Source organism: Arachis ipaensis, chromosome B9 (assembly GCF_059453495.1).
Source record: "Arachis ipaensis isolate K30076 ecotype BB chromosome B9, ASM5945349v1, whole genome shotgun sequence".
NCBI lineage: Eukaryota > Viridiplantae > Streptophyta > Magnoliopsida > Fabales > Fabaceae > Arachis > Arachis ipaensis.
Genome location: NC_142444.1, coordinates 131,692,790 through 131,719,373, shown reverse-complemented (window position 1 = coordinate 131,719,373; position 26,584 = coordinate 131,692,790). Strand labels below are relative to the sequence as shown.

At 31.1% G+C, this 26,584-nt stretch overlaps 2 protein-coding genes across 3 annotated transcripts; one reads left to right on the top strand and one right to left on the bottom strand.

The window, feature by feature from the left end:
- Positions 1-1,383: 1,383 nt before the first annotated feature.
- Positions 1,384-2,153, bottom strand: LOC148546352 (zinc finger BED domain-containing protein RICESLEEPER 3-like). Its single transcript, XM_088499192.1, has 2 exons — positions 1,541-2,153; positions 1,384-1,451 (listed from the first exon to the last, which is right to left on the bottom strand). The coding sequence occupies exons 1-2, from the start codon at positions 2,151-2,153 to the stop codon at positions 1,384-1,386; spliced, it is 681 nt and encodes a 226-aa protein (XP_088355318.1).
- A 14,714-nt stretch (positions 2,154-16,867) lies between these two features.
- On the top strand, positions 16,868-21,136 carry LOC107617935 (ethylene receptor 2). 2 transcript variants are annotated; one of them, XM_016319828.3, is made up of 3 exons: positions 16,868-17,613; positions 18,147-20,027; positions 20,360-21,136. In XM_016319828.3, exons 2-3 carry the CDS (start codon positions 18,276-18,278, stop codon positions 20,900-20,902), a joined length of 2,295 nt encoding a protein of 764 aa, XP_016175314.1. In that variant the 5' UTR covers positions 16,868-17,613; positions 18,147-18,275; the 3' UTR covers positions 20,903-21,136. The 2 variants fall into 2 exon arrangements, with proteins under 2 accessions (XP_016175314.1, XP_016175315.1); XM_016319829.3 differs by having other exon boundaries at positions 16,937-17,613; positions 18,135-20,027.
- The last annotated feature ends 5,448 nt before the right edge of the window (positions 21,137-26,584 follow it).

Genomic DNA, 26,584 nt, shown 5'->3' with positions numbered 1-26,584 from the left:
CAATTAATGTTTTTGAGGTTTGTCATGCTTTCAAGTTAATTTATCAGTTAATGTCTATATGAGTTGTTGTGTTTGTATTATTAAGTTAAATGTTAACTTCTGTGAGTTATCACAGTTGATAGTTTCTAAGATGATAATTTCAAATTTGATACAATAACCTTACAAAAGATTAACTAAAAATTACATTAACTTAATTCTGAAACCATAATTTAAAATTCGATAAGGTAAACTTACAAAAGATTAATTAAAAATTACATTAACCTAATTCAATAAAGTAAACTTACAAAAGATTTATTAAAAATTACATTAACTTAATTCTAAAACTATAGTTTAAAATTCGCTAAATTAAACAAACAAAAGATTAATTAAAAATTAAACTTACTAACCTCCGCTTACTTCTTTCCAATCATCCAATTAAGTCCCTTACCCATCATGTCCTGACCGAACCGCAACGGAGTAAACCTATTAGGTGGATTTCTTTCTGTCCGTAGGTTATATGGATGACCCCAAACTAAATCATCGACATCCGGAGTAGCTGACCTACCTGCTTCTACCGGAGCAAATGCTCTGGGGTTGTACTCCTCAACAATCTCATGTTCGTTCACATTCAACTCAAAAGTGCTCGGCCCAGTAGGTGGTAGATTGAGACGAGCAGTATTGAATACCATATCTGGAGCAATAAAATCATTCTGTCGGGAATCACATGACGCCTACCTTAAAGTACGATCAGAAGCAGACCCCGTCGACTAGACTTTGGTGGGGAAGGGATAGTGCTTAAATCTGGAAAACGACTCACACTGGTGTCAACCATTGTTGTATATGATCATCCCCGTCTCCATCCCCATCAACGGGAATCTACAATGGGATCAACAAAAAGTCAACCCATTGCTGACTGTGACTAGGGCTGGCAATGGGTAGGGTAGGGTAGGGTTTAACCCTACCCGCGGGTTGAAATTTTCATTAAAACTCTACCCTACCCTACTTGCGGGTTGAGAATCTCTCAACCCTAACCCTACCCGCACCCTAAAATTTTAAACCCTATCCTACCCTACCCTACCCGCAGAAATATCAATTTTTTTCAAAATAAATATAAAATTCAATCATTCCAAATTTCATACATATTAATAAAAAACAACTAAATTCAAATTAAAATTAAAAATAATAAAATCTTAAAGAAATCCAACATAAAATTACAAACATACATATTGTTATATTAATAAAATAAAAAACTAAGTTTAAATTAAAATTAAAAACAATAAAGTCCTAAACAATCCAACATAAAATTACAAATAGCATAATTATCAAGTTATTAATAAAATTAAAATAACATAAACAAAGATAAATGTCTTCAAACATTTCTTCTAATTCCAAGTTCTTACAACATTATTCTTCTGTCAGTTCAGAAAATGCATCATCATCTTTATTTGCAGTTTGATAATCAGGTTTTCCACCTAAAAATCAAATACAACAATTTTATTATATATAATTTTAACATAATTATAATTTCTAAACAAATTAAAAAATTGAAAACATAAATAACCTCTTTTATAATATGCTGCCAACAACCAATTTTGATTGCATATAAAAGCCTCTACCGTATCTTCATGAAGGCTACCACGATGAGTAGCAATTATATGGCCACTTGTGCTAAAAGAAGACTCAGAAGCAGCAGTAGACACAGGAATGGCAAATATGTCTCTTGCAATTTTTTGAAGAGTTGGAAACCTAACTCCATTTATCTTCCACCAAACTAATATATCAAAATCAGGAGTTAGAGGATGAACATCTTCCTCTACATAGTGATCAAATTTCATCTTCACAAATGAACTTTTTTCCTTCTTCTTTTGTCTAATATACAATTGATAACCAACATCATCATCTTCATCTGCATTAACCCTAAGCTCTTGTGTAGATTCCACTGACATATTACTTAAATTAGATGTATTCTTTTGATATTCATGAAGTAACTCATAACATGTCTGTTTGATTCTCTCAACTTTCCTTGTGCATTCATTAGGATCTTCACATACCTTAGCAAACTTATATTCAATCCTATCAAGCTTATACCTAAGATCTAGAATTGTAGCAACACTCATAATTCTATGAATTTCTTCCCAATACTTATCGAACTTTCTCTTCATCATACATGCCATGCTATTAATAACTGGGTTAGGAGAAACAGCCTATTTTTCCAATCCAACATGTATATCACATACTTTATTAAAGTAAATGTTGGCAGTTAGAACTTGAGTTCCAGAAAACAACTAAGTCACATCATAAAAAAGTTTTAATTTACCACAAATTTCTTTTGCAAGTTTCCATTTCTCATTACTTGGCACACTTTTATAATTGGAGTCTTTTTGTTTTAGTCGAGCAAAGGCATCTTTGTACAACCATGCAGTTTCTAACATCACATAAGTGAATTCCATCTAGTCATACAATCAAGAGATAATTTTTTTTGTAAAAGGAACACCTAACTTACTACACCAACTCACAAAGGTTTCATGTCTTTTACTAGTTGAAGTCTAATACACCACACTATTACGAATTTTCTCCACACTTTCTTTAACTAAATTGAAACCATCCTTCACAATTAGGTTTAAAATATGAGCACAGCAACGCATATGCAATAACTTACCCTCTAGCAATAAATAATTTGAGTTTAGACGTCCCAACAACACATCAATCATAGCATCATTTGTAGAACAATTATCCAATGTAATAGTTGATAATTTTCTATCTGAGTTCCACTCCAACAAAACTTTCATTAATGCATTAGAGAGAACTTCACTTGAATGAGGAACAGGAACATAAGTAAAGCTGAAAATTGTTAAAACTATATCAAATAAAAAAATATCACAAGTACATCAAGCATTAGAAAGCATATCTTATACTAGAAGTAAAGTTTAAGGTATTACCTCAATACTCGCATTTGCAAATTCCATGAACTATCAATGTAGTGTGCTGTAACAACCATGTATCTTTTTTCCTAGTTGGAAGTCCACATGTCAGTTGTAATAGCTACTCGACTATCATTTGCATCCATCATCTTGTTTATGTTAAGCTTCTCCACTTCGTACATTTCAAAGATATCCTTTTTGATTATGTTTTGGTTTGGCATCTTAAACGTTGGTTGTATTAAAGCAAACACTTCCCTTGTTGCAACATGATCCACATATGACAAAGGATACTCATGCATACAAATGAAGTTGGCAATCAATTTTCTTGTGTGAGATGCATCAAATATAAAAGCATCTGAACTATTCTTTCCATGTCTTTGAAGAGATTCGGCAATTGTTGATTGTCTTGAATTTGCTAATTTTATTCTCTTACAATAATGGAGCACATGTTTCTTCAAATTTGTAGTCCTATTCCTTGGATTGGTACCAATAACAGACTTACAATGGTTGCACTTTGCCTTCCATTCTTCTCCCTCTAAAGTATTACCAATAAACACTTTTCAATAAAGATTTGTTGCTATTTTCAACTGAGACAGACTCGTCCGGAACAAAATTAGCAGATTCTTCAATAGGAGTTTCTTCTTGTTGTTCTTGAGCCACTACATCCATATTGGTACTATCCATTATTGCCTACACAATAGTAAAATAAATAATAAACATTAAAAATTCAAGCATGCTGAAAAATCTTTAAGATTTAGAACAAGCACAAAAACTGCAAGAATTGTTGTCTTAAAACAAGTCAAGTTGAGATGGACAAAGACCAATAAACAAGCAAATGCAATATACAAAAAGCCAATTTAATATGAATCTATTCAAACGAAAAAAAAAAAAGATCAACGAAGGAGCCGGTTACATTCATCATAGTTAATTTAAAAAAATGGGAAAAATCAATCATGGCCTCATGGGCACAGAGTTGAAGGAGGAACCAACTAGCCAAAAAAAAAATACCAACAGAAACAGAAAAAGCATGAACCCTAGAACTAGAACTATAATCTTTTGAATACAGAGAAGGAGCAAAATCTCTAATAAATAAATAAATTATAAAAAGAACCCAAAATATTGCAAGTCAAAGATCACTTTGAGAAAATTTTCAGTCAAGACCAAAAGTGTGTTAAAAAGGATAAATCAGTAGGAAAACAAAGTCACAAATTCAAACGCAAAGTAAAGCCCCAATTTTCATGTCCAACCAACTAAACGAATCAACATGATGAGCACAAAATTTACAAGAACTAAACATTACATGAAGAACAAATAAGCATGCTGAAAAATACCAAGAAGAGCACGGAGCAGCGGTGTAGAGAGGAGAGAAGGGCACGAAGCAGCGGCGTTGCAAGAAGAGCACGGAGGAAGAAGAAGAGTTGCAGCAATGGAGGAACGAGGAAGGACCCAACGAGAGTTGGGGCTTGCGGTGAGGCTTGTGGCTTTGGGAAGAAACGGCGCTCCCACTTAGTCTTAGGGTTTCTGATTTCTGAATGATGAATTATATATGATTTTTATTTTTGTTTAATTTTTATTTTATGTTAACTTCATAAATATACAAATGCTATATATTGCCAAAGTAACTAGCTAGCTTAGTAGTTGCTCACTTGCTGCACATGAAGGAGGTTGAGGGTTTAACTCTCACCTCCTTCACTATGTATATAACTTTTATAAAACATGTTATATATAGGGGATACGCCCGCAGGCCTACTCGGACCGCACTCTACCTTACCCAAACGGGTTGGGTACCTGCGGGTAATATGTATTGCCAGCCCTAACTGTGACAGCTGTGCTGACTGCGACGGCTGCAACGGCTAGGCTCGCCGTGGTAGCTGGATTGGCCATGGTGGTTGTGCTGACTATGATGGCTGCGACGATTGGGCTCACCATGGTCGCTGAACTGGTCGTGTGATGACCTGGCCGTCATGGCTGTGCTGATTGTATCAGTTGTGCTGACTGTGGAGATAATAAAAAAATGGTTCAAACACTACATACTGTGGTCCCTGAGGTGCTGGTAGTATAACACCCTGTTACTAGTTCTAAAGCTTATAATATATGTCCAAGGATTTATCTAACTAGAAGTCCGATGAAGGAATAAAGCTCAAAGTTGCATAAAGTGGAATTACAATACGCAAAACATTCACACCCGATACTAAATGCGTAGGCACGGACAGAATAAGACATAATAAATATAAAACCTTATCAATAGCTTCAGAATACACAAGGTAATAATTAAAGTAAACATGATATACATATAAGTATGATATATAAAAAGAGGATTAGTCACAGCCTGCAGAGTTTAGGCCGGCTAGTCAAACTGAATACAACAGAGTCATGTAGTCCACTAGCCTAAGTTTGCAGAAATATTACATATTACATAAAGGAAATCGAAACCATACCTTGGCCGATTCTCACGCAACTCGAAACACCAAGCTCAAACTCAGGGATCCAAAACCATCAAGCTCATTCCAATAAACATCAAATCTCAATCTAACATCATACCAACATACCAACATCAAACCTAGGATTCATAAAAATAACTAAACACAAGGATTTAGTGAGACCTTACCTTACCCAATGAGATTAGGGGCAAAACCCAATATCAATGCTAGATCACCCCTAAACAAACAAAATCACAAAATCTAACGTAAAATTGCAGATTCAATTAGGGAAGAAATTGGAGCATAAGTTTTGAATTCTTACCAGATTTTCTTAAATATAAACGAAGAGCTCGACGAGAGCTTCGCATGACCACAAACAGCTCATCAATCGGAGCTCCGTAGCTCAAGTTATGGCCAAAAGAAGGAGGAGATGGATAGTAAAAAGGGTTCCTTCTTCTCTTCACAAGTTCAGCGCCCCTTTCTTTGTTTCTTGATGAAAATGAGCTCCATGCTCATTAGTTAGGGTATTTATATGTTGGACTTGGATCCAATGTGGGCCCAGTCCAACCCACTAAGTATTTTTGGTCCGTTTGGCCCATTTTGGGCCAAAACCTTTCAAATTAGTGTCCGATTTTTAATTCTAAATTATTTTTGTCCTTTCAAAACAATAAATTCAATTTTCAAAATCTTATTTTTCTCAATACGTGGTTCCGTTCAAACTAGAACCGGTACTGCCGGCTTAAGCACCGGTACGCATTTTTACAAAAAATTTTCATAAAAGATATTTTTTCCCACTCAGAAAAATTCATTGAATTCAAATTTCACCTTTTTGTTTTCAAAATATCATTTCTATATTTTCGAACCTATTCCGGGCAGTATAAAATTATCATTTTATTAAAACGGTTATTCCGGTTATTACATTCTCCCATCCTAATTAGGAATTTTGTCCCCAAATTTTGAATCGCGTGATATACTCTCCACGAAACATTTTACTACCAACGTTGTCAACCCAAATGAGTCATCAAAGCCTCTCGTCCACCATAGTCCTACCGTGCCGATGTTCCCTCTCGCCTTCCGCTACGTCAATCTGATTATTTGTCACTAATAACTTGAATTACTCCACTACGTCGAACATAATTTTTCCTTTAAACCAAATACTGCTTTTATAACATTTTTCCAAAACCTTCAAAACAAGTTCGATATAAACCGGTTCAATGTTAAACCCTTTTTTTTTTCAAAGACTCATAAATCATTTATCCTTAGATCAATCAAAATCACTTTCGATAAGTTAATTTATAAACCAATTTCACAACTTAACAAAATCATAGAACTTACTTTTCTTTTTAAACATATCATTCAAACCAAAAGTTTTGACCTTGTTTCAAAACCAAATCATTTAAACCAAAAGTTCTAAACCAAATTTCAAAATAATTCTAAACTTTAAAACTTTTTCAAACAAGGTTCAAGGCCATACCGGTTAAAAATAAAAAATCCTAATCAAAAACCTCAAAAGCATTTATCTTTAGTCTGTAGCTGCATCAGTCGGCAGTCTCCCTGCCACCAATGCTGAGCCTCACCAATCAATTGATATGCCGCAAACTCCACGAACTGGTTTTCCGGAACATGTTGAGCTTGTAATGCATAGACTAGGTTAATCATTCTCACTATCTCTTTGTTAACGTGATTGACCTCTTCTGCGAGTTGCTATTTGGGATCCTGTCTATACCAAACAATCGATACCGAGGTGACCAGTCTCAATATCTCAAGCCTAGTGCTTCAATTATCCCCCAAAGGCACTCACAAACAAGCATGCTATGCATATCAAGCAGATAACCTAAATAGCATAAAAGAAAAACGACCCAGAGTGTGCAACGAAACACAATCGGTCCATCCCTCAGGCTCACGAAGACGAATCGCTCTGATACCACTAAATGTAACACCCCGTTACCCTAAACCTTACCTCTAGCCGTAAAGTAAAGGATAACAAAGTGTCACGGCATCTCTAAAGCTTCTAATATATAATATATGTCCAAGGATTTATGTAACTAGAAGCTCGACGAAGAAATAAAGCTCAAAGTCGCATAAAGTGGAATTACAATATGCGAAATATTTACACCCGATTCTAAACGCGTAGGCACGGACAGAACAAGACATAACAAATATAAAAACTTGTCGATAGCTCTAGGATACAAAAGGTAATAATTAAAGTAAACATGATATATATAAGTATGATATACAAAAATAGGACTAGTCATAGCCTGTGGAGTTTAGGCCGGCTAGTCAAACTGAATACAACAGAGTTTTGAAGTTTTAAAATAGCAACAACCTATCCTATAGTCCACTAGCTTAAGTTTCCAAAAACATTACATATTATATAAAGGAAACTAAAACCATACCTTGGCCGATTCCCACACAACTCGAAACACCAAGCTCAAACTCAAGGCTCTAAAACCATCAAGCTCACTCCAACAAACATCAAACCTCAATCTAACATCATACAACATACCAACATCAAACCTAGGATTCATAAAAATAACTAAACACAATGGTTTAGTAAGACCTTACCTTACCCAATGAGATTAGGGGCAAAACCCAATAATATTCTAATGCTAGATCACCCATAAACAAATAAAATTACAAAATCTACTCAAAAACCAAACATAAAATTACAGATTTCATTAGGGCAGAAACTAGAGCATGAGTTTTGAGTTTTTACCAGATTTTCTTAGATAGAAACGAAGAGCTCGACGGGAGTTTCGCGTGACCATAAATGGCTCGTCAATCGGAGCTTCGTAACTCATGTTATGGCCAAAAGAAGGAGGAGATGAATAGTAAAAAGGGTTCCTTCTTCTCTTCACAAGTTCAGCGCCCATTTCTTTGTTTCTTGGTGAAAATGAGCTGAATGCTCATTAGTTATGGTATTTATATGTTGGACTTGGGTCCGGTCCAATCCGCTAAGTATTTTTGGTCCGTTTGGCCCACTTTAGGCCAAAACCTTTAAGATTAGTGTCCGGTTTTCAATTCTAAATTATTTTTGTCCTTTTAAAACAATAAATTCAATTTTCAAAATCTTATTTTTCTCAATATGCGGTTCCAGTCAAACTAGAACCGGTACTGCTGGCTTAAGCACCGGTACACATTTTTACAAAAAATTTCCATAAAAGATACTTTTTTCCATTTAGAAAAATTCATTGAATTCAAATTTCACCTTTTTGTTTTCAAAATATCATTTCTATATTTTTGAACCTATTCCGAGCAATATAAAATTATTATTTTATTAAAACGATTATTCTGGTTATTACAGGTGGCTGAGGTTGATGATGAGGAACTTGCTCTGATAATCTCAGCAGATGGCTGAACAAATCCATGTACAAATCACGATACTCAGCCAACGGTCTAAAGTCCTAAGTCGGAAGGGGGTGCAGATTCCCGCAATTAAGTGTCATGGCGGTTGCCCCATTCCTCTATCCATTCCTCATGTCAAACTTTCCAGTCATGAAGTTGCACTTTGCGAAGAGTGATGCAATGCTCTTCCGATAGAATGACTTTTGCTAGCTCTGGGACGGGTTGTGCATACTCGAACTAATGCATCACTCAGTTCGCAGGGTGCCATTCGACACACTCGATCGACAATAACAGAGCAACAGTGTCTCACACCTTAAGGTGTCCATGTAGCTCGTCGGGTATGATCAATCCTTCATACGGCACAAACTTCAACATATTATTAGAAAATTAGAAACCTAATATTAATGTTAGATATTAACCCACAAAGCAAAAACATTAATTTTGTCCATGTAGTCTATTTCTTGCCTAAATATTGATGTGGTCTTGATAACTACATTGTGGATCGTGCGGAATGACTCCACCTACAACACATAACATTGAAAAAATTAAAAAATGCGTGCCGTCAATCAAATATGCATCATCAATAGAATACAAAACTAAAATAGGAATTGTTACCTCCGAGAAACTGGTATGTCAGCTACTGGAAGGTGCTGTCTCGGAACGGGCGCAATACATGGCATTCGCTCCTATGTCCAAACAAACAAAAAATTAAGAGGGCCATCCATCTCCTTAGTATCATACCATGATGCACGACACAGTGTCCTGTAAAGATGCGCAAGACATGCTGCCCCCAACTGTAAGTGTGGATCCGCTGAAAATCGCAAAGTAACAATAAATACTTCTCGTGAGCATATGCCATGGACTTATCTACAAATAAGGTCGAACCCCATAAAATAGAAAATATAGCATCTGACGTATCTCTAAATACAGTCTAAAGTGTCCAATAGCTCTGCATATCTGATACAACAAATCTATGTCAGCTTTACATAAGATTTGGAGGAACTACTCACAACGGGTTCGTTGTCGAAAATCACGATGCTCTGACTCTACAAAAATTTGTGACTGCTATCTGTCCAGCCGCTCACAACCTCTCCATCAATCGGTAGGCCAAATATGTGAGCCACGTCTTCCAATATAACGGTAACCTCATCCACCGGCAATACACAGGTGTGAGTTTCCGGCCTCCATCTTTCCACGAGAGCAGATAGTAAGGGATAAAATTCTCTAATCACCCTAATTCTCGAAACGTGGTAGAATTCTGTTGCTCGTAAGGAGTTTTCTACTATCGAATTTCATGTCTTCGGTAGATCAAGTTTACGGACCATAAAATTCCTGTTAGGCTAGTACAACAAAAATATATTTATTCGTTAAATATATTTATTAGTTTAAATGAATGAAGATTATAACAAATAATTTTTTCTTATACTAATTTACATCAATATAAAATAAAATAAAAAATATTATATTATACTATTTATTTACTAATGTAAATACCTAACTAAAAAATTTATTTATTAATAATTATATTATTTATTACTTTTAATAAACAGACAATAAAATATAATAATTGTTATCCTCAAATAATTATGATAACAAATAATCGAAGAAAATTATTCTTTTTTTGATATTTATACTATTTATTATTTTTACAAATAAAAAATATTTATTAATATTTTTATTACTGATTCTAAATAAAAATATAAATATTTATTAAAATACAAGATCAGAAATTCGTTTAATAATAATATTTATTTATTAATATTTAAATTATTTATCAAATTTACAAAAAATAATCACATTATTATAACAAAAAAATTCAAAAAATTATATATTCATATTTATATTATTTTTTATTTATTAATTACAAATATTAAATAAAATAATATTATACTGAAAAAATAAAAATATTATTCAAAAATAGTTTAATATTTATATTATTTATTAAATTTAATAAATAATACTAAATACAAGCTAAGTAAAAATAATAATACGAAAATAATAATGCTATATCATTATCATCTAACACTAAAAAATAACATTAATTAAAATTAAAAAATTTAAATACATAAAAAAAATTGATCAACTTACATAAATTAGATGATCCAAAGAATTGCTAATATGTTCTTTGGATACTATATAATTACGAACCATCTCTGATTAATATAAACTAATAATATTTTTTTTTTATGTATAAAATCACTTTTTTTTCAACACATTATTAATTCTCTTCTTCTTCTTCAGAGACTTTTCTCTGCAAATCCCTCTTTAAACAAACCAAATCCCTCTCTTCTCCAAATTTTAGTTTCATAAAGGAGTGTTGATCTCAATTTAAAAAACTTCAACCCTGTGTTACTTTTTTTCAAAGAAAGGAGATGTTCTCTGCATGCAGGTATAACTTTAACATGCCCTCCTCGTGTTACAAAGAACTCTGCAACTCCTCGGAAACGTGTGAAAATCTCTGAAAAAGTTGTATGGAATCTTTGAGCAACACACCCCCACGTGATGACTTGGAGCCTCTATATCTGTGACGAAGTCTGCAAAACCTGGCTGACATCTCTGCTTAGCACGCCCCCGTGTTGCCGGGGAGCCTCCACGTCTGTGACGAATTCTGGTTCACTTTGACAGCGCTGTGTTAACACGCCCCTTATATGTTGAGTTTACCCACAAATATGCAAAACATCCCCGAAATATCAATATTGGATAAAAACACCATTACCCTTTCCATATAAAAAAAATTTTGTAATATCTATTTGAGCATTAACGATGAAATTTTTGTAACTTGCGAAATAATTAAAAAAATGTGTTTTCACAAGTTATGAAAAACTTTCTAAATCAATAATTATCTTTTTTTTTGAAAGAACAACTTTCATTCATTGAAATGTTCGTATGACATTTACAAATCGTAACAAAAGTATTAAATCTATATCTAAATTAAAAGATAAATTTTCTATATATTGACGTATAAACTAAAAGAATACATAATATTTGATTGTAAAAAATCTTAATGAATTAAAATAAAAAAAATACTAAGTCTCTTTCGTTCTAAATTTACATAAATGTGCTACAACATAATAAAATAATTTGTCCACAACTCTAAATAGATCTTATCACTTTCGAGATTTGTAAAGATCGAGTTCCATGAATATCCAGCTCTCCTCAAAATGACTTCTTTCCACTATCACCCAACATTAATAAAATTTCCTAATAATAATGAAAATAGATAAATAGTAAAACACGTTATATGTGTTGATAAACGTATCTACCATATCTAGGTACCAGAGAAATATAAATTATTATTATTACATTTATTTAGTTAAAAACTATTTATTATCATAATTAATTTTAAATTTATTATTATTATACTTATTTATTTAATAACAATTACTGTAGATTCATTGATACTTTTATACTTATTAATTTACTAATATAACATAAATAGCACTACCGATAAATTTTAAGAGATTAGGTAGATCATCCAAACCATAAAATAACACCATTTGTGCTGTGGTTTACTCTAAAAAAATATAAATAATAAAGGTAATTATTTCAATATTTTTGAAATTAGAAAAAATTATTCTCTTTTTTACCATTATAAAATAGTTTTTTCATATTTTTAACATATAAAATAATTATACATTTAACTAAATTAATATATAATTAAAATTTGAGTAAAAATAATTTTTTGAAATAAATATTAAATTATTATAGAATTATTAATATTTTTAAAATTTTATCATTTAGTAAAAATATAAATAATATGATAAATTGATTATTTAAAATTTAATTTAAATATAATATTTTATATTTAAATAAATTTATTTCTAATTTTCAGAAAGTATTAGAGTAATTATTTATAATAATCAATATTTGAGTTAGTTGAGTGGTTAACTCATTCGTTTGTTTAAAATTTTAAGTAAGTGTCAATAGTTTAAATTCTACCATATACATAACACAATTCATTCGTCAACAACAAATCCTTAAATATAACTCCGATTTGTGAAAGTTAATTCTTAACCTGTTGAGTTGAAGAATACCAAAAAAAAAAATTATCAATAATAAAAGGATAAAGTACTATTTTAGTTTCCAACATTTTATCTTAGTACCAAAATTTTTTAAATAGATTCAATATTGTCCCAAAGTTGAATTTGACATGACCAATTAGCATATTTAAGAGTTAATATAACATTTAATTTTAATATGTAAATAAAATCAACCCACTAATAATCACTAATATAAAAGTTTTTTCCTTAATTACTCAAGTCAAATTTAATGACAGGACAACATCGTATTCGTTTGAAACCTTTTAGGATTGAAATAGCACATTCGAAACATTAGGGACCAAAATAGTACTTAAAATATTATAAGTGACACGTAGTGAACAAAAATAAAGTAACCATAAAGATCTATTTTATACTTAAATATTATTCAAATAACATATATTAGATCCAAATACTTGAGTACGTTAGTAAAAACAACTTTCTCTTTCGATAGTACGAGGGCGCTATGCGTATTTACACTGATACCAAATTTTGCTGTTAACTTCTTGAGCAATAGACATTTGTGTGAAATTGAGAAACCTCTTTGCAATGTAAAATTTTTCTCAAAAAATTAGACTCACATATATTTATGTGTATAAAGGTAAAGGAATAAAATTTCTCTTTCCTTTACTCTTATATATATATATATATATAGAATCAGATTTGTTATTAAATTTTAAATTTGAATTTTATTTTAAATTTAAATTATATCTTGTTATTTCAAACTTAAACCTTTTCAATTTAATGAATTATTTCATAATTCAATTTAAAACATAATCAGTTAAGATCTCATCCAAACTTAAAATTTAAACTTAAAAATTAAATAATTAATTATTTTTAATTCTCATTTAATATTCTTAATTAACATAATAATAATAATAATAATAATAATAATAATAATAATAATAATAATAATAATAATAATAATAAAATAATAATAATTATTATTATTATTATTATTATTATTATTATTATTATTATATTTTTGGTGCTAGCAAATGAATATAATAATATTCTATTTGAATTAATCTAAGAGAAATTTTTGGGGTGATCAATATTTAGTGTTTTTGCCATTGTTTAACCAACATAAATATAAATTATTTTTAATAAATAAATTTTATTAACTCTTGTGTGCAAACTTTGATAAACGTGAGTACAAATTATATTGATTTGTGTATACAAATTTTAGTAAATATAGGTGCAAGGTATATGCTTCTTGTGTGCAAAATTTTTTAAATATGGATGAAAATTATTGCTCACCAAATGCTTGCCAAATATGATAATATTTACTGGTCATATAGCAGTTTTTAATATAATTATTTATTTGATCAAATTAAAATAATAATTAAGTAATTTTTGAGCAAAAATTAGAACACTCGTTAGTATGTGACATCGTAAGTTCAATACTAAGTAGATAGTATATTAGTCATACTAGATTTACTAATTAAGGTTGACGTCTAGCAACATTTCCTAACGACCCGATATTATGAAGTAATAGATTTTTACTAAGAACCCAACAAAAATAAAGTATAATTCCTTCCATCTTTTTTACTCTGGGTTAACCCTTAGAGTATGATTTAATTGTTAATTCTAACTTGTTACCATTATTACAACGAACTATGAATGACTTATGAAACTCATTTCTTCATTCATTTAATCCCTTTGACTAATGTTTTATTAATTCCAATTATTATAATCATAGAGTTTAAACTTTTTACCGAGAGTTGACATATTTCTTATTGACTAATCATTAATTCTATAAATATTTAAATCATATCTAATATCCATTCAACTAGCACCCTAAGGCATTAGGTGTCCGAAATTAAGGTATAATACATACATTGTTAATTACCATACCCATCGCAGGTTAGAGAAAACTCTGTTACCGTATTTATCTTAAGAATATTCTATTGACAAATATGCAGTAATTATAACCATTAGAAATTCTTAGTGAGTGAGGTCAATAATCATTTTTCTATATGCACTATCTATATATACATAATTTAGAAAAATAAAATTTGATAATCTTCATCCAATGAAGACAATTATGTATATATTGAGAGATAAATCTTTTATAATTTAATAATTCAGATAGATCAATAAATTTAATCAAAGGACCTTGTTGTATTAACGCTTTAATTGAATAATACTGTTTCGCTTGATTTTTGTCCAATTTTAAATCAGGTGTCGGTCAAACTTTGTATCAATGATCTTAATTTGAAGAATAGATACAACTCTTTGAAAGAAATGAGCTTGACCGGAAACTTATTGATTTTAATGTCAAAAATAACTTTGCAGATAGTAAAACAATACTAAAATTGTAGTATCACCAATAAATGAGCACAAACAGAAATTTATCGTGAATTAAAGACAAATGGTAAATCAAACATTCTTAAACATAAAAAGAAACAAATAAGTAGGATGTCAGAAAACTCTAAAAGATAAAAAATAAAAAACATAATAGAAACGTGAAGTAAACCTAAACAAACCAAACTGAAAATAAAGTAATAAAATAATAAAAAAAATGAATAAAGTGAATCAAACTCTAACATTCACGTGCACTTACATTTCATGATCTTTCATTGTGTCAATGTGACTAAAAATTTTGCAGAACTTTTATTTGATTATAGTGTTGAATTAAAGTTCCCTTTTCTGATTCTATTCTTTCTCAATTTATAGACCACTCTTATAACTCTATTTTCTTATTCCTTAAGCACCCTTCTGTCCTATGTTCCACTCCTTATCCTTACTCCTTAAATCATATCCTGCGTTCTGGTTATAACTTAATTTGCAAGCAAAGTAACTTACGTCTATAGCGATTATGAGCACTCCACTTTAGCACTTAAAACACGTGATAATTGTCTTGTCTTCGACTTCATTAGATTTACTTTTTTAAACTTCTAAGTTTTATCGACCTCTTATTCATAAGTTTTCAATTGTATTGTGTCGAAACATGTACTTCTGCTCTAAGAACATGACTATATAGGTTTTTTTTTTTTTACTCATCTTGATACTTTCCTTATACTTTGCTTTTGAGTCGAGTCATTAACCAGTAAAGATGACATCTTCCCCGTTTATACACTCAACATAGCACATATGCTGATGATTCCTGGTTGCGGTCTTTTTTTATCTTGTTGATTCTCTGGTCGAGCAAAAATTCGTAAACCAACAAATACATATAATAACAATAACAAATTATTTGACACATGATAGATTGAATTGATCATACTACTTATTCTCAACAATACTTTATCCTAATTAAAATATACAATATAAGAATAAAAATAACAATTATAATAAGTGTACACCAAAATAAACTACTAATATAAAATATATATTAAAATATAAAGTACATATTAAAAATGAATTAAATAATATATATTTATATACAAATATATAATGATTGATTTAGTTAGTACACACATAATATTTTTTAAACAATAAAACTAGGCATGTTTTTTAAAGTAAGTTTCAACCAAGTCATTGGGCACTACTTCTTTTTCTTTCTGTTACTCTTCTTCCTGGTTCTTCTCCTCTTTCCTTTATCTTCGTCACTGCTATTACTATAGCCGTCATCCTTGCTATCATTGTTGTTGTTTAATTTCTTTTCCTCTTTTTTTCCCTCTTCATCTTCCTTTATTATTATTATTATTATTATCATCATCATCATCATCGTTTTTGTCGTCTTTATCATCTTTTTCTCTTATAAATATTTAGAAAATTAAAACACAAAAATTTTGATCAATAATACATAAATTTTAATGAATATCACAGAAATTTTAATATACAACATAAAAATTTTTAAAAGATCACATGTTCAAAATATTAGTGTGTAACATAAAAATTTTAGTGTGCAATACAAAAAATTTTAAAAGACCACGTATTTAAAATATTGACTCATTTAATTAACAAAATAAAATATATTCACAATAAAAATTTATGTATTATGAACAAAAAATTTACGTACTATATAAAAATATTTTATATTATGTGAAAAATTTTTATACAATATCGATAAAAATGGTGTTTTATACAAAAAATTTTATATTATATCAATAAATTTAAACTATATCAATAAATTTTATATTTTTATTAAAAAGTTTTGTGCTGCAAAATTTTTGTTTGTTCAACTTACGTCAAGTTGATTGAATATTTGAATTTATTATATAAAAGACGCTTGTACGTAGAACATGAGCGTTTTTATAAAATAGAGGAGAGAGAGGAACAGAAAACTGAAAAGGAAAGAGCAGTGAGAGAAAAATAAAACAAATGTATTTTGGTGTGAGGAGGACGTTTTGGTTCTTGAGAGCGTCTAAGTTCTCTTCATGTTAACGATGTGGGACCCTCTTTCTCTCTCTCAAATCCAGCTCACCTCCTTTTTCTTCCAAGAAACAACGGCGCTTCTCTTCTCCCTTTCCTTTCATGGTTTTCTTTTCTGGTTTCTCATTGTTGGAAAATGGAGAATACTCACTCTCTCTAACCCTTCATAAAGATTCTCTCTCTCTTTCTCTCCCAATAATCTATTTCTTCTTTCCTTTCGTTTCAACACAAAAGCCTTTTTCAACAAAAAGCCTCCAACTCGCTTTCCTCTTATAGCAACCCCTCCTCCTCCTCCTTCTTCATCTTGATCTTCTTGTCGTTGAACGATAAAGACGGGTTCTTTTTCATTTTGGTGTTGTTGGGTGTGTGCTCTTTCTACTTGTTTTTGTTCTCAATGGTGGTGCACTTAACGTTGTTCTAAAGCAATGGACTTTGGTGGTACCCATGGTGGTGGTGGTGATGGTGGTGGAGATGGAGTGATCCTTTGATGTTTCTATAACTGAAGTTTTGATTTTGGTGTTCCACAAAAGGGGTAAGATCTGATGTGAAGCTGGAATATTTGATTGCATTCAAGGAGATATGGTTCTTCAGGTACTCTATTTTTGCTCTGCATTACAGGGTTTTATTATGCTTCTTTATTTTTTTGGTTTTATTTTGTTATTTTTTATTTTTCGGGGAGAGCTCTTAGTTCTTACACGTTGTTGTTGGACTTTTGATTTTTTTAATAGTTTTTTTTTGGACTTTGCCTTCCCCCCAGGTTTTGTAATAGCCTAGATTTCCTTGATTCTTTTATTCTTTTTGTTTTTTATTTTTTATATCCCTTATATATTTTTTTTGTATATGTTTTTTTTTTTAATTTTAAATTATTTGCATTTTTTGTTGATGGGGAATGCCATCTTTATCTGTTGACAACTGTGTTATTCACCGATTCATGCCATTCCAATCCATAAGGTGCTATATAAGATTGAAACAATGAACCAAGGTTGAACCTGAAATCACAAGAGTGAGAGAAGTGAAACAAAAAAGTCATAGAATTGTGTCTTTTTACTTTTTCCCTTCCCCTTTTTTAAGGATCTCATATTTTGTTTTTTCCATCTTTGGATCTTACTTAGCTTTGTTGGCAGGTCAAGGCAATTTGAGGAAATTGTTGGAAGATTTTTTCTTTGATTTCTAGCTATGGCCAATTAATTTACATATGTGACATATGCTTAGATGGATTGAAGATCAAGAACTACATATATATATTGGTATCAATGTTAAAAGCAGTGGCATCTTGGTTCTTGTTGATTTGCTCACTCCTCTTATGGGTAACTGTATCTGCAACAACAACAGATAATGGATTTCCAAGATGCAACTGTGATGATGAATCTAGCTTGTGGACTATTGAGAGCATTCTAGAATGCCAGAGAGTTGGGGATTTCTTGATTGCTGTGGCATACTTCTCAATCCCCATTGAGCTTCTTTACTTCATAAGTTGCACAAATGTTCCTTTCAAATGGGTGCTTATACAGTTCATTGCCTTCATTGTTCTTTGTGGATTGACGCATTTGTTGAATGGGTGGACTTATGGCCCTCACACTTTTCAGCTCATGGTGGCGCTCACCGTCTTCAAGATTCTCACAGCGTTGGTGTCGTGTGCCACGGCAATTACACTTGTCACGCTGATCCCTATGCTTCTTAAGGTGAAGGTCAGGGAGTTCATGCTGAAGAAAAAGACGTGGGATCTTGGACGGGAGGTTGGTCTTATAATGAAGCAAAAGGAGGCTGCAAGCCATGTGAGGATGCTCACTCAGGAGATTCGAAAGTCGCTTGATAGGCATACGATTCTATATACCACTTTGGTGGAGCTTTCTAAGACACTCGGATTGCAGACTTGTGCTGTGTGGATGCCTAATGTTGAGAAAACAGAGATGAACCTTACTCATGAATTAAATAGGAGGAATTTTAATTTTACTATACCAATTACTGATCCGGACGTTGTAAAGATTAAAGGAAGTGATGGAGTGAATATACTTGGCCCTGACTCAGCACTTGCTGGTGCAAGTAGTGGTGTAAATGGCGAGATTGGACCGGTTGCTGCAATCCGCATGCCAATGTTGCGAGTTTGTAATTTCAAAGGAGGAACACCGGAGTTAACGCAGGCATGTTATGCAATATTGGTATTGATTCTTCCGAGTGGAGAGACTAGATCTTGGAGCAATCAAGAGCTGGAGATAATTAAGGTGGTTGCTGATCAGGTTGCAGTGGCTTTATCTCATGCTGCAATTCTGGAAGAGTCTCAGCTCATGAGAGAGAAATTGGAGGAACAAAATCGCGCTTTGCAACAGGCGAAAAGGGATGCTATGATGGCGAGCCAGGCAAGAAGCTCATTTCAGAAAGTCATGAGTGATGGGATGAGGAGGCCTATGCACTCGATTTTGGGATTGCTTTCAATGGTGCAAGACGATAATTTGAAGAGCGAACAGAAACTTATCGTGGATGCAATGCTAAGGACGAGCAATGTCTTATCGAACTTGATAAATGATGCCATGGACAATTCGGCAAAGGATGATGGGAGATTCTCTTTGGAGATAAGGTCTTTCAGATTACATTCGATGATAAAGGAAGCGGCTTGCCTTGCCAAGTGCATGTGTGTCTATAGAGGATTTGGTTTTCTGGTCGAGGTCGAGAAGTCTTTGCCGGACAATGTAATGGGCGACGAGAGGAGGGTTTTTCAGGTAATTTTGCACATGGTTGGGAACCTTCTGGATCATAGCCAAAGGGAAGGAACTCTCGTACTTAGAGTTTTCGCCGAAACCGGAAGTCAGGGAAGGACTGACAAAGGGTGGACAAGTTGGAGACCAAGCTCATCTAGTGGTGATGTAAATATTAGATTTGAGATAGGGATCAACAGTAGTGATTCAGAAATTGGGAGCTCGTTTTCTTCGGGATTTGGAGTTAGGAAATTTTCTAGTGATAGGGTCGAGGGCCGATTGAGCTTCAGCATTTGCAAAAGGATAGTTCAGGTGAGTTTCAAGAAGTTTGTTATTTATGTCTACTTAAAAAATATGCACATTAAGTCATTGAGTTTTGAATCTCTAGTTATGAACTGCATAAGTTCATTTAGTGACTGTTTTGTCTCTTGAATTTTATGTAATGCATTGTGAATTTTGTAGGAATTGAAATGCTAAAACATAGTAGCATATCCCATATTCAATTGTTAACTATAATTTTGTTCTAGTTCTTTAATTCATTTGAATTAGGATCATGAATAAGGTTCCATTGCTCTCTTTTGTGTTTTGAATTTGGATCATGATTCATGAATGGTACTTAGTCTCTTCTACTATGTTATTGGCAGCTGATGCAAGGCAACATATGGTTGGTTCCGAATTCTCATGGTTATCCTCAAAGCATGGCCCTCGTTCTTCGGTTTCAATTACGACCATCAATCAGCATAGCCATCTCGGAACCTGGAGAGTTTTCGGAGCGTCATGGTTCCAATTCTCTGTTGAGAGGTCTGCAAGTTCTATTGGCCGACAACGACGATGTAAATAGGGCAGTGACCCAAAAGTTGCTTCAGAAATTAGGCTGCATTGTAGCCACCGTATCCTCCGGATTCGAATGCCTTACTGCCATCGGACCTGCCGGAACTTCTTTCCAAATCATTCTTTTGGATCTTCACATGCCTGACATAGATGGCTTTGAAGTCACCACGAGGATTCGGAAGTTCAGGAGCCGAAACTGGCCGATGATCGTAGCGTTGACCGTGAATATGGGAGATGAGTTGTGGGAGAAGTGCATGCAGATTGGTATCAATGGAGTTATCCAAAAACCAGTTTTGTTGCAAGGAATTGCAAGTGAGCTCAGAAGACTCATAATTCAGGGAAATAATGTCCTGTGAGATTCTTCACATTTTCAAGCATCAATGAAATTTATTAAGTTATATTCTGAAGGTAGAAATTAGGTTTTGGGGGGTGGGGATGAAGAAGAAAAAGAAAAAAAAAAAAAAAACTCTTTGGCACTTTCTGTTAGCAATGTTTCAACTTAGAAATGTTATACACAGTTTGGAAATGAAGTAAAAGAAAATTGGTATACAGAATTAGTTATTATGTATGTATCAAATGTATTACATGCATATTCAGAGTTCAGGTCCAACAATATAACAGGATTTTCCTTTTTTTTTTTTTTCTTTTCTTCCTAAATTAAGATTACATATGACACACTTAATGCAGGATATTAGGATTGTTATAAGACTTGGCAATATGCTAGTGTTACTTTGATGAACCTTCAAAATATTAGAAACAAACGACTATTTGGTATGCCTGCTATTTTCACTATTTCCATGTTTCAGATTTTTTTTAGTGGTTTATTTGGTGATAATTTTTTAGTGAAAAAGATAGAAAAATATCAGGAATTTTAAATTTTTAAATAAAGTAAGTTATGGATTTATCTTGGATGCTTTGGGAAGACCTCATCACTGTTCCTAAATCAAATGATAAAAACAATGCTGTCTATATAATAATATATACTTTTTCAAGTTCTACTTCTATATATGCTTTCGTTATGCCATAAGGTTTGTGGGTCATCTGATTATTTTAATTAATATTTTTGGAAAAAAAGATTAATTTACAAAGCCAATATGTTTGCCTATATATACATAAGATAAGATAAGATTAGATACATACCGGCATAGAATAAATCTTAGGATTATATAGTACGTGTCACATGCAAACATTTGGCACAGAGAACCTTTTTAGGAACCAAGAAATTTAGATATATAGAAGGGGTCTTGACTCCAGAGATATTATTAAAAGAAATGAATAAATAATGAAAATAGAAAAGAAATAATAGAAGAAAAGAAAATGTCAAAATGGTAATAACAGCAAAGAGGGAAAGATATTATTATTATTATTACTATTATTATTGACTTATTGTTGTTGGGTTCAGGAATTATGAAATGGGTAGAACAATATGATTTATGGTAACAGTTTGGTTTCTTAGGTTCAAGGAATGAGAATGGAGCAGCTGAATTTTAATGTTACATGCATGAATCTGAGCACGTACCTGGAACACTTGTCCCTTTCATTAGGACCCATTTTATTTATTTTAATTTCCACATGACAACATACATGGCCCAACTTGGACTTCTTTTTGAAAACTATCTTATTTATTTATTATTATATCATACACTATTTGATCCCCTTTGCTTTCAGTTGTGTGAGGGCTGTATTATTTGTCTCCTTCCTTTCTAGGTTCGTTAATTTTGTTACTTTTTGTTGTTCGCTATAAATTCTACTCCCCTCTTGAAATAAAATAAAAATTAAAAGTTAAAACGCATATCAAGAAAATTAGAATTATTTTGGCAATGTTTAAAACTTTTATACAGATAAAAATCCATAAACGCGTAACTATATATATCACAAATGAAACTAAAATGTAACAAAAATAATAAATAATATTGGAAATAGATAATAAATATGTTGAAATTTAACTCTATTAAACTAGAGAGAATGATATTTTATAGGTGAATAATATGGATAGTACAAGAAATAAAAATAATAACACACGTGCATGATGCATATATATTTTTTATATGCGCATGTATGGTGCATAATTTCATGCATACAATAATGAGAGTACTTTATATATTACAATAATTAACTATATACTGTGAGTAGTTTTTTATATGATCATCAATAGTTTTTTTTTTTTTTTTTTTGTATTGGGTTAAGTATAATTTTAGTTCTTATGGTTTAGGCTAAAAATTTTTTTCGTTTTTAATTTTTTTTCATATAAAATTATCTCTAAAGTTCAACGTAATTTTAAAATCGTTCTTTTGAATAGATTAATTTTTTAAAAAACCAAAATATTTTCCTTTTTCTTCTTACCACTACCACCACCACCCCAGCCACTATCACTCCATCACCATTTGCACCACTCCACCCACTACCACCTTATCACCATTTGTTCATGAATTCAACAAAAAAATCTAACCTTCAACAACAACCACAAATAAATCAAAACCAAAACAGCAATTCATCACCAAAATCATCATCATTAACAAGAAACAAAAAAATTAACAATAATCCATATTAAAAAATTAGGGTTTGTGATGAAAAAAAAGGGAGGGAAGGGAGATCTGAACGGCAGAGGGCATGGAGGAAAGGCGAAGGGAGGTACGACAGTGATACTGGAAACACGAGGAACACGACCACCACCGTCACCACCACCTCATCGATGATGACGAGGAATACAAGGGTGAGGGCCAGACACATCGCAGCGAGGCTAGGGCGCCAGTCATGACACTGTGAGGGCGAGGGAAAAGTGACGGTGAGGGTGAGTCACAGGGGGCTAGGGCGCGAGTCGCGGCACTGCGAAGGGGAGAGCCAAGCAATAGTGAGGGCGACGACGAGGCTTTCTATAGAAGGTGTGAGGGAGATAAATATGTTGAAGGTATAATTGTCTAAAGGAAGATTTTAAAATTACGTTGAACTTTAAAGACAATTTTATATGTAAAAAAAAGTTGAGAATGAAAAAAATTTTCGACTTAAATTATAGAGACCAAAATCGTATTTAACCTTAAGCATAATGCATTATAATGTTTTAGTTTTAAGTCTTTATGTATTAGCGGCGCAAAATTAATCCATTATAAATAAATCAAAGGCATTGTCGATAAATAATAACGTTGCAATATTTTTATTCTTTGTAGGATATTATTCTGCACCTGTTTGGTTGGTTCTAAAGGTAGAATGACTGACGCAATCTATGCATCTACCAATATATTATTCTTAATTCATAGTTCATGCCTTACCGGTACAGTGAAGTCTTATAGTCTTCATTATTTAATGAGCAGCACAACACTCTTAGGTCCAACTGGGGAAGCATCGGCCCCTAACTATAATAATGGATTAATCATCAAAATGATTTTTAAAAGATCTTTACAAGACTAGAGATCTAACTCGGCCTTTTTCCATTTCAAGAATGATAATAATCGACTCCTTAAAAAAATACTTCTATCTTTAACATTATTATTTTGAGATGGTATAAATTTTTTAAGTAATAAAATTAACTACCACTAGTCTATTACTACTATAATCTCCGATCATCATTTCTCATTTTTCTCATTATAATTTCTATTTTACTATTTTTTATACAACTATACTTTATTACCATTATTATTTTTACTACCACCGTCAATATCAATATCAACACCAATACCCATATACATATCACTATTTTGTTTTTTCATTTATTGTATGATATTATCTTTTCTTTGTAAGAGATTTTTGTCCTGCTGCAATTATTTTTTTTCTTGTAATATTTTTAAAAATAGTCATTCTCCACATGACCACCATTACTAATAGAAAAATTTTTCAAAAATAAATTATTAATTATTTGTAAGATTTAAAACCTCACATATTATAAATAAAATTCTTCACAAAATTAATTTCTGTTACTATTTGATGAATATTTTAACATAAGGTTTGAATTGTCTTAAAATAATAATGGTATATGTGGAAAGTGTCCCCTCTTTTGGTAAGGGGTTATGTTATTATTCTTAAAAATAGACAAAAGTCGAATTAAGTCTTAATTTTCATTGTATTGATTTGATTTTTTAAAGCTTAAAATATTTTAAATTTGTCTATAAAAAATATAATAATAAATTAAGTAATTATATTTTGTGTATACTAAAAATTAATCACCAAATTAATCACTAACCGTATGAAATACATATTAAAATATAAATATATATTAAAATAATATATATTTATATATAAATAAATAATGACTAATTTAATAACTAATTTTTTGTGTATAAATAATATTTTTGTAAATTAAATCAGTTATTTCTTCAGTTCGATGATAATATGTTATAAATAATTTATGTCATATATTATTATGTAACTAATAGAATAATGATCAACTTGACTCATAATTATATATTTTGAAAAGTAATTTGAGACATTTAATTTTAAATAATAAATTAATGTAAATGTAATTTTTTTAAAATTATTTTAACTATTAATAATTCTTATAATAATAATTTCATCTATTAGCTAGATTGAAATTTTATATTTATACAATAAGAAACATTTCAAGTGCATCGGAAGTATTGGTACACCAGTTATTTTAACCGTTGATCTGAATTATAAAAAAAATATATAATATATATTAATTAAAATTAACGGTTAAAATAATTGGTGCACCGGTATTCCCCAGTGCTCTTTCTAATGTTTCTTATACAATAACTCTTATAATGATTTTTTTTAACCCAAAATTGCATGCATGATACATTTTTTTTTAAAAATATACATCTACTGTAATGCGATAAAACAATAGTTATTATTATTTAATCACATCATATTCTTATTGATGTATGGTACGTTTTAAATTTTGGTAAAAATCATCCACGTATTATCTATTATACTTGTATCTAGACTAGTGTATAACTAGAATTAAGGCAGTGTTTAGTTGATGTTTATGTTTCTATGATAATACATATCTTTTATTTAGTTTGATGAGATATAGATTTGAGATATAAATTTTCGATGAATACAGAAGAACACAGATAAATATGAAACACTAAATTTATATATTTCTAAATAATTGAGATATCGAAACACAATTTATAAGGCATTAATTTTTTTTATTTTTTTATTCTTATTTAATTTTTAAATTTTTAAAATTTGTCTTTCCATTTTTTTAGACCTTTTTTTTCCTTTTCTTTTCTCAGATACTGTCATCAGTTCTTCTTTTTTTACTAGTCACTAACTTTTTTTCTGCCTTTTTCAACTCTTACCAATAAAAATTCAATCGTCGTCTCTTCTTCTTTTTCTTCTGATGTCGCTGTATTCGATTTGTCATTTGTCATTATTTTTTTTTACCTATTTACGGATGTATATTTTTCTGTGTTCTGTCTCGTCATTACTGTCGAGGTGACCTCACCGATCACCACGCTCTTTCTCTTCCATATCCGTTCTATCTCTTTTCCACGCTTTCCATATCCAAGCTCCACCTTCCAGAACTGCTACGTCTCTCCTTCTTTCTCTTGATTTGTCTCTTCTAGTTCCACATCCGCCTCTTTTCTTCCAAATAATTGTCTCCTTATTCCCTTTTTTGTTGTCTTTTCCTTCTAATTTTCTGCTTCTTCCTGTTTTCCTTGCAATCATCTTCTTCTTTCTTGTTTTTTCTGGTTCGATTTTTCATTTTCTTCAAGAAAAAATTGTACATTTAATTTTTTATTTATTTAAATTTTAATTAGTACTTAATAAACTCTAAGCTTTGGTTCTTTGTTTTTATTTCAAGAAAATTATATATTTAATATTTGAATAATGATTTGAGATGATATTGAAAAAGATAAGAAGTATTGAAAGGGATAAAAATTTAAATGGTGATGACAGATTTTGAAATGATAGAGGTGTAGTGTTATTAGTAGTAGAATTTGTAGTTGAATCGAGAGTTATTTAATTTTTTTTAAATATTTGTATATTTTGTTTATTATTTTTATCAAATACAATATATAAACACAAATATTTTATATTTATATCTTTAATGATTGTGTCTCTATATTTATGTCTCATTT

Bases quoted from the DNA above. Each gene is read 5' to 3' on its own strand.
- LOC148546352 (XM_088499192.1), bottom strand. From the start codon at position 2,153: ATGGCATGTATGATGAAGAGAAAGTTCGATAAGTATTGGGAAGAAATT. The intron at 1,452-1,540 runs GTTATTTATGTT...TTTGATTTTTAG, and splicing joins GGCAGCATATTATAAAAGAG to GTGGAAAACCTGATTATCAA.
- LOC107617935 (XM_016319828.3), top strand. From the start codon at position 18,276: ATGTTAAAAGCAGTGGCATCTTGGTTCTTGTTGATTTGCTCACTCCTC. The intron at 20,028-20,359 runs GTGAGTTTCAAG...TGTTATTGGCAG, and splicing joins TTTGCAAAAGGATAGTTCAG to CTGATGCAAGGCAACATATG.